This window comes from Trichosurus vulpecula, chromosome 7 (assembly GCF_011100635.1).
Source record: "Trichosurus vulpecula isolate mTriVul1 chromosome 7, mTriVul1.pri, whole genome shotgun sequence".
Lineage (NCBI taxonomy): Eukaryota > Metazoa > Chordata > Mammalia > Diprotodontia > Phalangeridae > Trichosurus > Trichosurus vulpecula.
In genome coordinates this window covers 48,926,774-48,944,927 of record NC_050579.1, presented here as the reverse complement: position 1 = coordinate 48,944,927, position 18,154 = coordinate 48,926,774, and the positions used below count along the sequence as shown (strand labels likewise).

The 18,154-nt window shown below is 45.1% G+C and overlaps 1 protein-coding gene across 2 annotated transcripts in view; it reads right to left on the bottom strand.

Annotated features, from left to right (window-relative positions):
• NOTCH2 (notch receptor 2) overlaps window positions 1-17,712 on the bottom strand; it is a 176,166-nt gene extending 158,454 nt beyond the window's left edge. For both annotated transcript variants that reach the window (XM_036769157.1, XM_036769158.1), the window contains exon 1: window positions 17,447-17,712. In XM_036769157.1, the coding sequence (XP_036625052.1) occupies window positions 17,447-17,519 (73 nt within the window). In that variant the 5' untranslated portion in view covers window positions 17,520-17,712. The remainder of the gene's footprint in view (window positions 1-17,446) is intronic.
• Between the last annotated feature and the right edge of the window lie 442 nt (window positions 17,713-18,154).

The window sequence follows — 18,154 nt, the reverse complement described above, 5'->3', positions numbered from 1 at the left end:
ATGACTGGTGTGATGGTTCTAATCTCAGAAGCCAATCTGGCTAGAGGAGTATCCCAGTGCTGGGAGAGATGGAAAGGGAAGATGACTTGGTCACGTAGGTGTTAGGGTTCCATGTTGCTAGAATGAGACTCTCCTGATCCTACCTCCCTTTCCCCAACTCTCCCATCAGTAGGACATATTTGAAATTCTTTCAAGATACATCTTTACTCTAACTCATCATCCCACATAACTTTCAGTGATAATAATACGGGTGTCCCAACACACCAAGCAGTTGAGGAATCCCACCTAAGAAGGCCGCTCTGTTCCCCGGATGGAGCAGCAGGTTGTCGAGCTGGGTCACCCAGGCAGAGGAGGAACAGCCCCCACTTGGCAGTGACTTGGCAGCTAACTGCTACACCCTCCAGCTAATTGGCCACTCCCTATGGCAAGCTGCCCCATGAGACCAAGCTAAAAGTATGCCTGCTGAGCCTGGCTCCCTGGCAAGAAGGCTAAGACCAGGGCTTGGAAACACAAGCATACTTCTCTCTTCATGGTTCGAGGTAGGAGCCCACTTCATGAAATTGCTAACTGCTCTTTCTCTCACCATCAACAGGGTTAGGTTTTGAGCTGTTTCACATCAATTCTACGCTGAAATGTGCCACAGGGACAGTTCCCACAGAACCTTTAACTGCATTTCCTCATTGATATATCCCACAGCCACCATCAAATTGCACTAATAATGTTGCCTACCTATTTCCTCATTTTGATTAAAAGGGAACAAGCAATGCTAGAATGTATTTAGGTGGGTGAAAGTGCAAGACAGACAAAGCTATCCGAAAGAAGATTGAACACCCTTGCATTTCAAGTTAGAGTCAAAGACAAGAAAAAAGGAATGAAGGAACAAATAATAATAAAAGTTGACATTTACTTGGCACTTTCAAATTAGAGAACACTTTTCATACATAACTCATTCTATCCTTACAATTTCTTGAGGTAGATAGTATAGGTCAGGGGCGGGGAACCTGCAGCCTTGAGGCCACATGTGGCCTGCTAGATCTTCAAGTGTGACCCTTTGATAGGTGTTATCATCCCTACTTTAGAGATGAGAAAATGGCCCCAGGGAGATTAAGTCAAATGGTTTGCCCATCCATAGTCACAATGCTCAGAAAGTGTTGAAGGAAGGATCCAAACCCAAGACTCTCCTAATGCCCCAGCCAGCCACTCTTTTCACTACCCTAAGGAGCACACCATAAAGGTTATTTCTGAGAATCCTTGGAGGAACCAAAATATTCCAAGCCCCCTTCTACCGGCATTGAAGCTTTTCTTCCTATGGAGGGGGCCCCACCCATATAAACCAGCCTTCAGCCATACCACTGTGAATGAACCCAAAGAGGAAGTGACCTAAGAAGTACCAACATCACCCACATGAACCTGAGCCACACTTGACTCTGCATTTGTCAACTGGGGTAAAGCTGTGAAAGCCACCCACTAGCAGAGCCACCTAAGGAAGAGAAGGAAGATGCGGATAAGAACCCCAAGGTCCATCCTAGCTGAAAGAGAGGTCAGCTTGGCTCATCCTTTGTACAGACACCACTACTTCTCAAACCTGGAATGGCCTGTCTTTGTCATGGAAACTAAGCCATGGAAAAGAAGGTGAGGGCCACCCCCAGGAAAGTGGCAGGCCAGAATGGGTCAGCACACTCGGCTACCCCTGGCTCTCCCCACTAGCCGACCTGTCAACTCAGTAAGGGCGGGGACTTTGACGCTCACACAGTAGATGCTTAGCAAACGTTTGTGAACGGGAATTATTAATCATAGCTTACGTTTATAAGATGATTTAAAGTCTAAAACCATCATACACTCGTCATCATCTCTTTTGATCTCCACAACCACCTTGGGAGGCAGGTAGGACAGGTATTGCTGTCCTTTTTTTACAAATGAGGAAGCAAGCTTGGCGACTGACTTAATAATAACAAAAGCTAGCATTTATATACAGCTTTAAAGTTTGCAAAGTGCTTTACTAATATTACCACATTTTATCCTCAAAACAACCCTGGGACGCAGGTGCTATTATGATCTCCATTTTATAGATGAGGAAACTGAGACAGAAATTCAGTGACTTGCCCAGGGTATCTGAGGCTGGATTTGAACTCAGGTTTTCCCGAGTCCAGGTCGATTGCTCTACACCACCAGCTGCCCAGTGTTATTAAGTGGTGGGATCAGAATTCAAACCCAGGTCTCCTGGCTCCACGTTTAGGTACCTTGATACCATACCCAGCTTTAGCTCACTATCTGTCCCAGAAGAGATGAGGTACGATGGTGGCGGCAAGCTACAGCCCTCAGGAAGAGAAAGGTTGTAGACTCAAGATGGGGAATACCAGGGGCTTCCCTCATACATAGGTCATAACTGCATCAACAATACAAAAAGCCTTTTTATTAAGCATCTGACTATATACAAGGTATTATCCAATGTACTGGGAATGTGAAAATGAAAAGCAATCGAGTCTCTTCCCTCAAGAAGCTTACAATCAAACGGGCAAGACACGACACGTACACAAGTAAGTATGATAGCCGCAGACATGAAGGGCAAAGGAGAGAGTGTCTGATGAACTCAGGAAGAAAAGTGCCCTTTCAATCAGGAAGGGAAAGAAGGCTTCAGGAAGAGAAGTGGGACTTTAAGGGAAGAAGAGGATTTCGACGGGCAGATGTAAGGAGAGAACAGGCAGCAAGGACTTCAAGAGGCAGTGGAATACAGCATGAGATCAGGAAACAGTCAACAGTACAATCTGGCTGAACGACAGACTATGAGAAGGGGAACCCAATGAAAAGAGACTGGGAAGATAAATTGGAGTCTTTATACAGGGCTTTAAATGCCAGGCTAAGGAAGCTGTATTTTATCACAGAAACCAGAGGGCCAATTCTGCTGACTGTTTTTGTATGGGCTGCAAGCTAGAGATCGTTTTTTGCATTTGTAATAAAGTTTTACTATAGTTAAAAATGTTTAAAAAACTTGCAGGGTCTATAAAAATAGGAGCAGACCCATATGGCCCTCGGGCCACAGTTTGCTGACCCCTGACCAGCACTTCTTCAACTGTGGGTCTTGACCCACAGTTTAAGAAGAGCTGAAGGAGTCAGAAGTGGAAAAGGTTTAAGAAGCCCTGATATAGACCATAGGGAGCCACTGAGAGATTTTGTGCTAAGGACTGACATGGTCAGACTACGCTAGGGCACTAGGAATATTACTTTGACAGCTAAGGCAGGAAAGCTAGTTAGGAGCCTATAACAATAAATAGCCAAAAATACAACAAACTCACTTTCTTCCTTACAAACAACTCTGTACGAGAAGCATCCTCATTTTATAGATGAGGCAGCTGTGGCTCAGAAAGGTAATATCACTCGATTCCCACCTGCCAGAGCCTAGCAGTAAAGGCAGACCTCTCCTGACTCCAAGACCAGAGTTTTCCCCAACATACCAAACTTGTGTGATGGCAGTAAGGAAGGGGACAGATAGACGGGAAGAAGAAAAACCATAGGGTCAGACGGGCTTTAGTGGTGAGCTGGATATGGAGTGTGAGGAAGAAAGAAGAAGAAAAACAACGAAGGTTTTAAGCCTTGGTGGTGACACCAAGAGAAACAGGGAAGTTGTGAGGAAGGCGGGTTTTGAAGGGGAAGATGAGTTCATTTTGAGACATGTAGAGTTTGTGATAGAGAGGCGGTGATGAGTACCATCTACAAAACCAACTCTGAAGCCAAGAAGACCTAAGCTGACATCCTTTCTTCTGATACATAAGGACACTGGTGACCCTTTAAAGGTAGAAGCTGTCAATGTGTGTTAATAGAGGAGGTTTCCTCACCTGGCAGTTTCTTATGCCAAAGGAACCACAAGTCTATCCCTTAGCTCTGAGTTTGTGGTGCCAGTGTGGGAACACCATGGTGGAGATCTCCAGCTCAAAGATGGGAATAAGGACGAGGAATACATTGAGTTGTAAATTATTTTCACAGAGGCATTAAAATGAAAGACATCAAATTGGATAAGATGGCCAAGAGAGATAGTATGTAAGGAGATGAAAAGAGTGATGGAGAAAAGAACCCCCGGAAAAAGAGGAAGAGGATATTAACCCAACAAGAGAAACCAAGAAGAAATGGAGAGCAGATACCTACACACTAACTGACTTACAACATACAGCTGGACAGACCATATATTGAGTTAGCCTCTACATCTTGAAAACAGGACCCAGAATGGACAAGGAGCCTGGGGTGGACTCCATTTAGAGAATTGTCCAGCATTTTCAATAATATTAAACTGCCACAAAGCTCACATTTTTCACAACCACATTCTTCTGGTGATGCTGCGTATGGCTGTGGCTCATGTGAATTCCATGATTTCAGAAGAATCAAAATTATAAGCAATCTAAAGATGCATGACGGGTTTCCCCGGTAGGTGCACCAATGTAGTTGTGGCAATGTAGCACAACTGAAAGTAGGTTGCACCAACGATAGTTTGTGCTTAAGAAGTAGGGTAGAAGCCATCATCAGGGACCTGACCAGCTGGAAAAGATGGGCCATGTAGTGAGAGGGAGGCATAACAGATGACAGACTGAGTGCTGCTCCGGTGTCCAGGAAACATTAAAAGTACCAGGGAGAGGGGCTGGAGGCACCGGCTAGAACAAACATCTACGGATGAATTATGGAAGGACATGGAAGAAGGGATCACACAAATAAAGCAGGAGAGCTCTAGCCGTTATAGTTGAAGTTTATCATATACTTTTTTTAAAAAAGCAAGTTCTAACTAATAGAGGTTTGCAGTTTCTTGTATAATCTTCTCCTGTATGCATATATGTGCATATGTGTATTTATATGTGTATGTGTATATATCTGTATGTATGTGTATATGCATAGGTGTGTATAGGTGTACTGTGTATGTCTATGTATATGTTTGTGTGTGTGTATATTTGTCTACACGCATACATAAACAAACACATGCACAATTGTACTGATACACGTGTATAAATATATATAGATATAGATATACGTGTATGCACATACATAGTGTATACACACAAATATGGAAGTGTTTCTTTGATTTAGTGTTTAAGTTCTGAATAAAAAAAGGAAAATAAAAAAGATATGGCCTAGAATGAGAAGGAAAGGAGGAATTGTGTAGGAAGGCATACCCACGGAGAGATCCCAGATCCATCGGAGCACTGATGTAAATGATAATCAATCCTTGCAGAGGGCTAAATGGGGCACCCTACCCAGAGTTCCAGAGCTGATCAGAAAGGATGCAGTTAATGGAACTATCCCACCCCGGGGTGTATACCCCCAAGTTGTCAAAGACAAAAAGAAAGGCCCCTTATAGAGGAAGGAATGAAGAAGCATTTAGCAAACACATACAAAGTGCCAGGCAGAGTAGCGTGCTAAGTGTGTGTGTAGGTGGGGAGGGGGGGTGGGGAGGGGGAGGTTACAAATGCAAAAGAGACAATCCTGTCCCTTCAGGAGACTGCCTTCCAATGAGGGAGATGCATGTACAAGGGAGTGGTGGACAGCTCTGAGATCACTGGGCAACTGGAGGAGGGGCCCTTTCCTAAGAGCAAGGGTGGACATGAGGGCAGTGTGGCAAGTGACAAGGGCTGGCTAGATGGTGGGGAGCTACTGGTCATGCTGGAAGGGTGCAGGGGCGGAAAGGCAGGAAAATATTCACAGCAACATTATCTGTGGTGGCAAAGAAGTGGATACTCACTGATTGGGAAATATGTGATGTATTAAGACAATGGAATATTATTGCAAAGCTAAAAAATGATGAACTCAGAGAAACACGAGAAGACTAATTTTAAGGCCGACTGAAACAAACAGAACCAAAGGGACAACACAAGTGGCTGCAGCTATGTAAGTAAACTTAACAGGAGAAGGAAGCTGAACAGGAGGCACTTCGGTACAGAAAAAAGTATGGCGGCCCTGGAGCCGAAAGGTCCTGGGTTCACACCCCAGCTCGGCAACTTATTCTGTGTGACTCTGGGAAAGTCATCTAAATCTGTCTGGGCCTCAACCTCCTCATCTATAAAGTGAGGAAGGTGGACTTCCACTGCAGTTTTAAGTTGGGTGGGTGATGGGGTTTAGAAGGAAGACTCCAAGGGGTTGGAAAGGGAGCATGAAACAGATCTATAGATCTAAACAGATCCTTCTTTCTAAAAGGTTAACAGTGAAAGGGAGGGGATGCAGAATATAATTCGAGGGGATGACCTGGTCAAGAGAATGGGTGTCCCCCTCCACCCCCAGACTGAAAAGACCCAAGCATGTTTGTAGGTAGAGGGAAAGAGATAACAGGGAGACACTGAAGATGGACGGAAGAATAACCCAAAGGAGCAAAGGAAATCTTACGGATGAAACAGGAGGTGATGGAAAATCAAGTACAAATAATACAATTCAATAAAGATTTATTAAGCACCTATTATGTGCCAGGCACTTGCTAAGTGCGGGCTAGTCATAGCAGAGGGGAAGACCACCTCATTTTCTGAAACCAGAGAGAATGAGAGAGGATAAGTATCCTACAAACCATGTGCTCAATACTAGATGAGCTGCTGCAGAATGTACAAAAATATACAATCTGACCTTTGCCCTCATATAGGTCACAGGCTTGTGGAAATAAGACATATACAAATCAGAAAGCAAACAGTTTTACAGAACATATGTATGTGATATAACTAACATTATTAGTTGTACTTATTTGATATTTTAAACATCTTTGGATACTGTACCTATTTTATAAGTAGGAAAAATATAGCAAAAAAGGTTGATTATGTTCAGCATAATTGGTGGTTCTACTAGAAAAAGTATGGTATGAGGTCCACAAAGGCAGAGGCTGTGCCTTAGTGAATTAAGAAATTCAACAGCATACTAAGAAGTAAGAAGAAAATAACAAAAAATAACAATAAGGTTCAGTAACTCTTAACTGAGCTTTTTTTAAAAAAAAGTGACCAGTTATTTTTAAATTTTTTATTATAAATAACCAATAAAGTAAATTATTGAATAAATACATAAAATAAGTAATAAAATCTTACATTCAAGTCTTGGCATTTAACAAATAGACCCAAACACAGTAGACACAACAAAAAAAGTATGTGATGTGAAGCTTCACCTACTGGTCAAGCCTCTGGATAGAATAGTTTTCTTTCTTCTAGAAATATCATAAAACCTTTTGCATGAAAATGGTTTTCCAACCAAATTTTATTTCCACATCTTTAATTTCCTTTGGCTTGGGATATGTCCACAGACACAAAAGGTGACTGGAATTAAAACCAGTCTCTCTCCAGAATCCTGGCCGCCATAACTACAAGGTCACAGTCTGTCCTTCTCAGAAGGCTTTCTCTTTCAGGTGCTTAGAAATGTTATTTTTCTCCCCTTTCAGGCTCACTTTAAATATGGTAATATAGCTGGCATGCTCCCAGCTCCAAGAATTCCACCAGTCCTTGAGAGGGCATTCATTCTGCCTGAAATTTCTCAGAACCAGATACTTAAATCCCACAGTGCCTGAGCACACGGCAATTCAGCTGGTCCCTCGGGCCCAGAAGCAACGCAACAATTTTCTAAACCACACATCCTTGAAACCACTCTTCTGGATTGCAACATTAGTCAACAACATTTATCAAGGGATCGCTATGTAGAGGGAATGGGAGGAGGGGGCCAGAGAAGGGAGGGCACTGGAAAAGAAGAAAAAGAAATGTTTTTAATAAGGTACTCTAATGGCAGGTTGATTTGGCCACTTCCCTTAAAGGACGTCTTGGTTTGATGGGGGATAGGTCGGTCTACTGTGCGGAAGGACAGGACGGGTTTGTTGGATGGCTGATTGAACTGACCAGCAGCTGAGGTCAAAATGAAAGAGTCAACACCCAGCCTTCATTTCTGCCCTTGGGCAGGTTACAATGTAGTTTCAAATGTAATATCTTCACAAAAAATTGTACGCATAAGCAAATAAGATTGTACTCGCATTACCAAATCTTGAATGGCCATAGAAGGGGCAGAGGGTGAGGGAAGATGAGCCTACGTGCAGAGGGAACGGATTGTGGCAAAGATCAAAACGTTCTTTATTTGGGGTCTATTCTATACAATGGTTTATCATTTTTATTCCTTTCCCCAGCGTGTTTTCCATCCTAGTTGTGATTCATCAAGACATTAAATTTGCTTTGCATTCCCAGGGCATACATGATAAAATAGAGGAAGAATACACATCCCAGGAGCATGCTCATTATCATGTGCTCAATCTAGGACTAAAATCCAAAGGAAAAATATAATTCTAAAAACACGATAAGGAACTTGTTCTAGGGCTAAAATGCATCATTAAGTTACTCTCTTACCATTTTTCCAAATGCTCAGACCTGTAATTTCTTCAGAGTAGAGAACTCCTGGTGGGGAAACTCCCCGCACTCATGCAAATCTGTAACTCATCTATAATTTATAAAGCATAGAGAGTTGCCTGGGATACTGAGAGGTTAAGAGATTTGTCCATGGCCCTACAGATGCCATGTATTAAGGGGGTAGGACTTGAACCCAGATCTTCCTGACTTCAAGACCGGCCCTCTGTGTGTTCAACCCTTAAAACAAAAATAGTAAGCATTTAATAAGCCTCTACTATGGGCCAGGTAGGCAGATAGGTGGCACAGTGGATAGAGTCCTGGGCTTGGAGTAAGGAAGACTCTTCTAAAGTCAAAACTGGCTTAAGACCTTTACTCACTGTGTGACCCTGGGCAAGTCACTTAACCCTGTTTGCTTCAGCTTCTCATCATTAAAATGAGCTGGAGAAGGAAATGGCAAATCACTTCAATATCTTTGCCAAGAAAACTCCAACTGGAGTAATGAAGAGTTGGCCATACCTGAAGTGACTAAAAAATGTTTCAGGTAACATGCTGGGAGTATAAAGACAAAAATAGACCCGTCCTTGCACTCCTATAAGGGTGACACGTACACACAAGTATATATACTAAACACACACACACACAAATATAAATGTAAAAAGGTAAAACGAGGGATGCGCAAGCAGCTGGGCCAGTCAGGAAAGGCCTCACATTGGAGGCAGCCTTGGAGCTGGGCTTTAAAAGAGAATGAGGATTCTAAGGGGGCAGAGATGAGGGCATGCATTCCAGGTGTAAGGGACAGCCTGTATAAAAACACAAAGATGGCACATAGATGCTTTGTTTGAGGAACAACAAGAAAGTCAATGTCACTTGACCATAGCATACAGGAGGGAGAGTAATACACAATGAGCTTTTTCAAAACTCATATCCCACAGGTACTATCCTATATGTTAACATCACACATGACGCTTCTGGTTACAAGACAGACTGGTGTGATTGAAAAGACTTTCTCTAATCACCCTCCAATGTTAACTACTCTACAATACTGCACTAGTGTCTCTTTACCTTTTAAAGTAAAATTTATATAATAAAATGCATACAGCTACATTGACTGCAGACAGAAAATATAAGTAAAAGGCTTAAATGGAATGTATGCCTTTAAAATCAAGTGATCTAACACAGCAGTGAATGCCAAGAAGACAAGGCACCTCTCTGGACAGATGGGAGCGGCCAGATACCAAATCATAATGAAAGTTTCCGTGGAGAATTCTGATACATAATTTGTTACTGAGAAGAGTAAAAGTTCATTTACTGCCCTGAGCATTGCCTTATTTTGTGCCTATCGCCAGTCATAGGTTCATCAGGATTTATTTGAGAGTGGGCTGTCTTTAATTATCACCACATGAATTACAAAGAAAAGAACTCTCCAAACTAGCGGCTTCTCCCCACTGAGGCCGCTAGTCAATATGGGCTGCTTCATCTCTGCGTGGTCTTTTCAAGTTTTCCAGCATTTCTCTTGCAAAAGAGAGATGAGCAAGAAAAGATCACAAGAAGCAAGAAAGGGAAGCAAAGGAAGATAGACACACACCTGCCGCCACATGAGACAACAGGCTATACAAGGTGTGAAAACAGCTTCAAGCCCTGGAAAGAGTATTTTTGGTTTTAGAAGACCATCTATCTTTAACCAGACAACACTTGAAACATAACAAAAAACCCCTTTTAGATGTCTCCATCCCCCAACAAAACACACATATGTATGCATACCCACTTCATATAAATAAATATGCTAAAAGAAGGCAGGCAAGTTCCTCTTAGCCAACGGAACAGGTTCTGCAACATCAATAGGCCCAACCTGTATTTGTGCCGCAATGAGGCAGTCCTGGCATGATGTGTGCATAATGTATGCACGGATCGGAGAATTTCGGCTGTGCTGCCAACATCCTGCATGAGAACTAACTTGGAGACCAGTAACCGCCCTAGGCAGGCCTCCAAAGAAGGGCACAGTGTGACAGCCCAGAGAAATGCTGGCCCCTTGTTACCTAGCCAGGAGATGAAGGGCAGTTTTCATAGCTGGAACAAAGAAATCAGCCTGATGTTTAAGAGGAGCAAAGGGAGGCAAAAATGTCCCATCCTCCCATCTCCAAGCCCCCATCAAAAAAAAAACGGCTTACTCAGTCCAATCCAGTTAGAGCCTGAACTTTTGGGGAGCTGGTAAAATGAGGTTTTTGCCAAGACAAGCACAAAAGGGTGAGGGAAGATGCTGGCAGTTATGATTAACTGATGGAGTAGAATCCCCATGCCAACCGGGGCAGAAACTGGGTGAGTCCATGATACCCCCTCAATCCTTTGTAGGCCACAAAAAAAGGATCCTTCAGCCACTGACATGGAGAAATGAATTTTCTGGGAGAACTTCTTAGTTAAGCCAAACCAAATATCTTACATCCAGACCCCCATCAGACTAAAGAGTCTTTGTCTTTTCTCCAAATAAGACCACTGGGTATATTTAGATCCTTGACCTTAAAGAGTATCTTCACAGAGACCTGAATTCTAGCACAGAGGAAAAAGAAGCCTCAAAGCGTTCACAACTCAAGAGGACCAGTGTGGAGGCCCTCCCTGGGATCAGGAACCCTAACAGTCTGGTGACATGCCTTCCAGCTGGGTCACACAGCATTGGGCCATGCTCCCTAGAAGGCCCGAACTTCTGAGTCAGCCAAGCAGCAGAAAACAGCTTTCCAAATGTGTGGCTAAATCTCAGATGAGTACTGCAGACTTAGCTGTGTGCTCATGAGCCCTGCCTCCTCAAGGATGACCTAATAAGCTCCTTGAGGGCAGGGACAAAGTCTTCCCTACCCAGTCCTGTAAAGTGATGGCTGAAACACATGAACTAAGGATGACAACATGAGACAAGCTTCCCTCCCACCCTTGTGGGTTATAAAAACCTTGCTGTCCTGGTAGTTAAGCATTTTAAATCTCAAAGCCAATAGAAGGAAAGAAATCTCATCAAAGGAAAGATGCTATAAAAACCCAACTCAGGCTTCCATAAATAAATCAATGTGGTCATTCCTTTGTTCTCCTCCCAATCATCCATGGCTACCCTAATAACTTCTGTTCAACAGAGAGCGTGGCCCGGGTGGAGAGAACATGGAACGAGGAGTCGGCAAACTGGGTCCTGATTCCAGTTCTGCCATGAACTAGTTCCTTAATCTGAGACAAGTCACTTAGTTCCCTCTCAGGCCCTCAGTCTGACCCATCAGTAAAATGAAAGGATGAGACAGGTCAATCTCTGAGGTCTCTCCTAGCTCTGCCATTCCAGCCTCTGGTCCATCTACTGCTCCTCTTTTACTTCCTTGGGAAGGAGGAAAGAAAGGGAAGGAAGAGAGAGAGACTGCACTGCAAACTCCCTATGCCCAGTGGGGCATATTGATCAAATGACTCATTAAATCTGGAACCCTGAGAACACGCTCCCAAGCACATTCCTTCTTCTCCCTCCAAGGCACAAACATCAAGAGACTTTGCCAAGGAAAGCCCTCAACCCCTTTCCATAGATCCAAATGTTCATGGTGCTCAGTTCAGATGCAGCCCCTACCCCTCTCCACCAGGGTACTTTCCTTCTTCGGGGATCTGTACCTTCTTCTCCCTCACCTTGGGGTGAGAGGGAAGGGGAGATGAATGCCACAAGACAGATAATAGCCACAGGTTTTAACAACACGTAACATCTTCAAAGGCAAGTGTGGTTCATCAGGGCCAAGAACAGAACAGAACATTTAACATCAAAAAGACTTCAGGGCTTCATGGGTCCTGATGCTAGCACAGTCTGAATAAATTCAGCAAATATTTATTAAGAGTCTACCATTTCCAAGGCACTGGGGATACAAATTCCAGAGACCAAAACAACATCATCCCCTGTCCACAAGTGGCTCATATTCTATCACCGGAAACATGTACACATGTAAATAAATATGAAATAGATACAAAGTAAATAATTGTACTAGGTCAGCACAATCTCCCTGTGAGGGAAAGATGGGAATTCCTTAAGGTCTGTGCATGGAGTACATATTAGTCTGAATTTGACCATGATAGGACAGAAGATTGAATGTTTGGATTTCCTTAAAAAAAATTCTATATTCTAACTGTGATACCAGACCTGCTGTCTCCATCTTCATTCTGAGACAGTAAACAGACATGTTTTGCAGAAAAAGTGCTATCAACCTTTAAGCAGTAACCAAAAAACACAACCCTCCCAGGGGATATGAGCTTTCCCAAATATTGACAGTGTGAGGGTAGGGGGAGAGGGGTGAGAAGAATCCAAGACCCAAGCCCGAGAGGGACCTCAAGAGGTCATCTGGTCCAGTCCCCCTCACAGTTCAATGCCCAGGCTAGCCCCCTGAATCTCTGGGTTTTCAAGCCCTGCACCCCCAGCACCCCACAGAGGGATTAGAAGCGAGATGTGAGGAGAATAAATTCTCTGAAAGGATGCCAACACAAAGGGAAAAACAAAAACCTGAGCTCCTCTTTATTCAAGAGAAGGGTGGGGTATGAGTCCTCCCAGAGGTGGGGTCAGCTTTCAGCTGTTCTCATCACTCTACAGGTGAAAGCAGCTTCCAGGCAAACCTGAGTCAACATCAGCCTCACCTGCAGGACATCCCATGGGAGGTGAGGGGAAGGGAGGGGAGGAGTGGAAGCCAAAGGTGCCAAGAGGCCACTGTGCCCACAGGAGGCTAATGATGTTCACTTAAACAAATATGGCTCTTCCACTCAGCAAATAGCTTCTGAGCACCTACTCTCTGCCTCCCACTGTACCAGGTGCTGTGTGTTGCCCAGGACCTGCTGCCATCTTGCTGGGGAAATGGTTTAAAACACTTTGAAACAATGCAAGCAAGAAATTCTACATACCCTGCCATTTGATTGTGAGCTCCCTGAGGGCAGGGACTGTCCTTTGCCACTTTTTGTATCCCTAGTGCTTGGCAAAGCACCTGGCACCTAGTAGGCAGTAGTAGCTAAATGTTTATGGACTGTCTGCCTCTCCTTTTTAGTGCTCTTTGGATTTGGTTTCAGGAGGAAATCTCTCCATGGAAAAGATGTGAATACACTTTGCACAAAGTGTTTCTCAGACTAGTGTTACTTTTTCAATGGCTCAAAATATTATGTGAGTTCCAGGTGAAAATCCTCTTTCCCCCCCCAAAAAAAATTCCTTCAAAAATTAATTGTAACTCATTTTATTTATAAAGTATATAAACACAAACCTTTCCCCAAAAAATTCTCTAATGGAATTAATTTTAAAGTTATTTTTCATACTAAAAATAGAATGAAATTAAAATAAATCTGGTGAAACTTTTAAAAAATTTCACCATGAATTCATTTTCCCTACTCACCACGCAGGTCTTACCCTATTACCCTGTCCTTCTGTCATGACATCAAAGAGTAACTTTGAATTACTGACATCTTGTATTCCACTGAAGCAGAGAATCTCAAATGATGGCAAGGGCCTCAAAGACCCAGATCTAGTCCAATTTGTACCTAAAATGAGAATCTCTTTTAAAACATCTAACAACGCAAGGTCACCCAGCCTCAACTCAGTTACCTCCAAAGGATGAGTAGTTCCTGAAGCAATCTCTTCTACTTTTGGATAGCTCTAACCTATTAGGAAGTTTGGCCTTGTAATGTCCCGTAACCTGTTTCTGGGCCACTTCCATGCAGTGCTCCCAGCTCTACCCTCTGAGGCCAAGCAAAAAAATCGTAATCACTCTTCTATAAGACAGATTCTCAAATACTTGTAGACAACTAGCAAGGGTCCCCTCTCCCTCTCCTCCCCACGCCGGGCCAAGTGTTCTCTTCTTCTAGCTAAACATCCCCAGTTCCTTCCAATTCTCCTGTGGCATGGTTTAAGCTCTCTTACCATCGTAGTCACACTATTTGGGACTCACTGAAGTTCGTCAATGTCTTTCCTGAAGCGTGGGTGCTGTACTAGGCTGGAAAGGTTTCCAAGGATGGACACTGCCAAAGAGGGTCCCTTGAAGACCCTTCTCGATAAGTTCAGAGAAGCTCCCCACCGCAGGGGTGGCCACCATTGACAACAATTTACAGAATGGTCATAGCAACTTGTGAAAAACATCTAAGGATACAAAGGTGCTCAGTTTGCTTCGGTAAGAAGAGTGTCTATATCTACGAAGTTATGGGTTCTCTGAAATAGTGAAGTACCTTTCATATAGCCCTCTAAAGTGTAAGAGACTAGATGTCTTATCTATCCTTAAGATACTCTGAGGAGGGAGGAAGGCATGTTTAGGGAATGGGATCAAGTCCCAAGAGAGCATCTGCAAAACAATGCAAATTATATAGTTTCAAAGAACGTCATATTCACAGAGTATCAGAAGCAGGTCTAAAGCTTCTAGCTATATCCCACCACAACCAGCCATGTCCGAAAGGGCTGTCACAGTCCAGGTGACAAAGTACCCCTTTCAGCAGTTGGAGAGCACAGAGACAAAGCAGGGAGAGGACAGAGGTCACCTCCTGAACTGGAGAACTCAGTCAGTCAATAAACATTTCTTAAATGCAACCATTCACTGTGCTAAGTACCAGGGATACAAAGCAGGCAAAAGACAGACCCTTCTCTCAAAGAGCTCACAAGCCATATATAGAATATACAAGCTATATACAGAATAAATTGGAAACAATCAACCTAGGAAAGGCAGTGGGGCAGGATAAAATTAATGCCATTTCTTGAGAAAAGTCAATCAGGAATGTCTCCTCCCCCTCCCCACCTCCCTACCTCGAATTTCATAAAAACGGGACAGGAGGCCAGTGCAAAGAAAAAAAAAAAGGCAAAAAATTATGCTCTTTTGTTTTATTGTGCCTATTCTCATAGTATTCAAACAAACTGACAAGAGCAGGACATTTTCAAAAGACATTATTTGTAAGACCACAATAGTCCAGAAGGCAATTCTACAGAAATTCACTAGTTCGAGGTGAATTATCAAGCAGGCATCAAGATCTGAAAAGTATCTACCAACTGCAGGGAATGGAGATCCTGGGATATAGGTGTGGCCACTGACGGCTGTTGGGAGAACCACAGGAATGGGGCTGACAGATCTCGGCTGGAGAACTCAATGATGTGTAAATTACATCCTGGCCACAAGCCCAATACAAGAGATTCAAAGGGTCAGAAGGGTGTGTTCTAATTGGTACCTTGGGAGAACCCAAGTGATAAAAGATGGAGATTTTCAGAAAAGAGTTCACAGTTAATAATTTTGTGTAATTCAGGATGGTCACTGAAAAGTAGGCTTCACCCTCCCTTGAAGCAGTCAGGTTAAGAGCACAGAAAACTGAGGATTCTATTTACTAGGCTAACCTAGTCTAAAGCTCTGATTCTCCATTTGTAAAACAGGGATGCTAACACCTGCCACCTACATAGCTAAAGAGCTACAGATTAGTGTTGGAGGATCCTTAAATGAGAAAGGTGCCCTCTTGGGGAAAGGAATTCTATTTTCTTCTTATTTAGCACAATATTATACTGTGCCTTTCAATCTCATCTATTAGTTCTGCCCCAATGACTCTGGAAAGTTTTATTTATTTCCCATCTTTTTTTTTTCCCACAAGGAAACTGAGGGTCAGAGAGATTAGTTAACTTGCCAAAACAAGCTACTAAGGGAATGAGTGAGGATTACAACTCCCTAGACTCAAGAGTCCATCTGATCTGACTAATTTTGCCACCTCCACCCACTCCAATCACACATTACATCATTTCTTTCATTTTAAGGAGGAGAAAGGGATTTATACAACTTGAAATGTTTCTCCATGCTTTTCAAATAACGCTACTACATCATAAAGTACAATCATAGTTCCTCTGCAGCTATCTTTGGTTCACCTCTGATATCCTTGGGCAGGTGCATTTGAACCAGAAAATGCCTACGTCCACGTTTTCAGGTGGAGGGATACCTCTATTCTCTTTTTAAAACAAAACCAAACCAAACCTGGTGTGCATATTTTTAACATCCCCTGGCACTAAAAATTGAGAATAGACAAAAATCATCTCAAAGCTGAGTACCTTTTCTTTAAAAGAACAGTTCTCGTTTGCGGTTTTTCTAAGATTCTTCCTGGAAAAAAACAGTTTCATTATTTAGGTCCCCCCCTTTCTTTTTTAGCAAAATGACCTTCAAATGCGTTCAGAGACACGTTTTGATAACACTCTTAGAAGACGTCCAAATTAAGGCACTTTGAGAATGAGTGTTACCCCTCCCACTCTATCCACTCTCTAGAGGGGCGGGTGGAGGGGTGGGGGAGATGCCTGAGGAGTAGCCAATATCGCCTCCAAGTTGGAGAAGACGGTCAATGTCACATAGCAGTTCTTCCAAGTTGCCCCCACCCTGGGCTCCCGAAGATAAACGTGGGGATCTGTGCCTTTGAGAGAATGACAACCGTTGAGATTTTAATTGCCTTAGTACGCAGTCACACGAGTTTTCCTATCTCTCTCTCCTGCCACAACGTGGGCAATGCCCAGGAGACTGCCGAGACAGGCAGAGGGGGGACTGTCAGAAATCCAAGGCGCGCTGCCCAGCTGAATGAAAGTCTGTTGGACTGGGCTGAGCTCGGTGGACCCTGCCCCTTCATCCAAGACCAGACCCACGACCCCAGGCCAGGGCTCTGATCTAACTCTCCTGGGCAGGGATCGGCTCAGGCTGAGAGCGACCTCCCCCCACGAGGGAGTCTGGCATTCCAGGAGCCAGAAGCGCTAGGGGCGTGCGGCTCGCCGCCCGCTGAACTGTAACCCTTTGTTAGGCTGGGCAGGGCCCAAGGTCAGCTCGGCTCTCGCCAAGTCCTCGGCGGCCGAGCCTCCAGCAGCCCCCTCCCACCCCTGCTGGGCCGGGGAAGAGAAGAGGAGGGGGCGCGCGGCTCCCCCTCCCCCGCCCACCTCCGAGGAGGGAGAACCGAAGTTTTCATTAATCAAATTGCTGCACTGCAGGGGGAGGCTGCACAGAGCCCGGCGCCCCCCACTTTCCCCGTGCCCCGGCACGGAGGGGGGATAGTAAGTGCGGGTGGCCCGGGAGGGGAGGGCAGGAGAAGGGTGGACCCCGGAGTGGCAGAGGGGCGGAGAGCGCCCGCCTCGGCCACCTGGGGACACTCACCTAGGGTGGGCGCGCCCTGGCACAGCCAGAGAGCCAGCAGCAGGCAGAGCGGGGCAGGACGCAGGGCGGGCATCTTCTCGGTCGCCTCCTCCTCCTCCTCCTCCTCCGCCCGAACTGATCCACATGGGGCGGGGGGGTCCCTGCCGGGGAGCCCCCCACTGCCGGGCTGCAGCCGCGGCGCTAGGACCCTCCTCCGGGGACCCTGGGCCGGCCAAGAACAGAGCACAGACAGCCCCGCGCCCCGATCCGCGCGGCACCAGCACCAGCCCCAGCCGCCGACGCCGCCCGGAGTTTGGCAGAAAGTTTCTGCTTCTCTGCGCCTCGTGTGTCCTTCCGCCTCGGCCCTCCTCCCCCTGGGGAAAGCCCCGCCCTCCTCCTCCCCTGCTCTCCCCCTCCTCCTCCTACTCCTCCTCTTCCCCCTCCTCCTCCTCTTCCCCGCCCCTCCTCGCCGCCCCAGCAGCAGCCACCGCCTTCCGTACCCCGGGGTTTCCCGCATGAAAAAGTTCCGGCACGATTTCCCCGCGGAGGGATCTACTACGACTCGTCCTGCCCCCCCCCCCCCATTCCTCTTCTGCGCGGGTTGGGGCCGGAGACTCTGATTTAACCCCATCGATGCTGGAGACCTCGCGTGCGCCGGCAGGGAGCCGGTGCTGATGGAGCAGAGGTTGGGGAGCCGGAGACTGCAGCGTTGGGCGCATGGAGAGACGC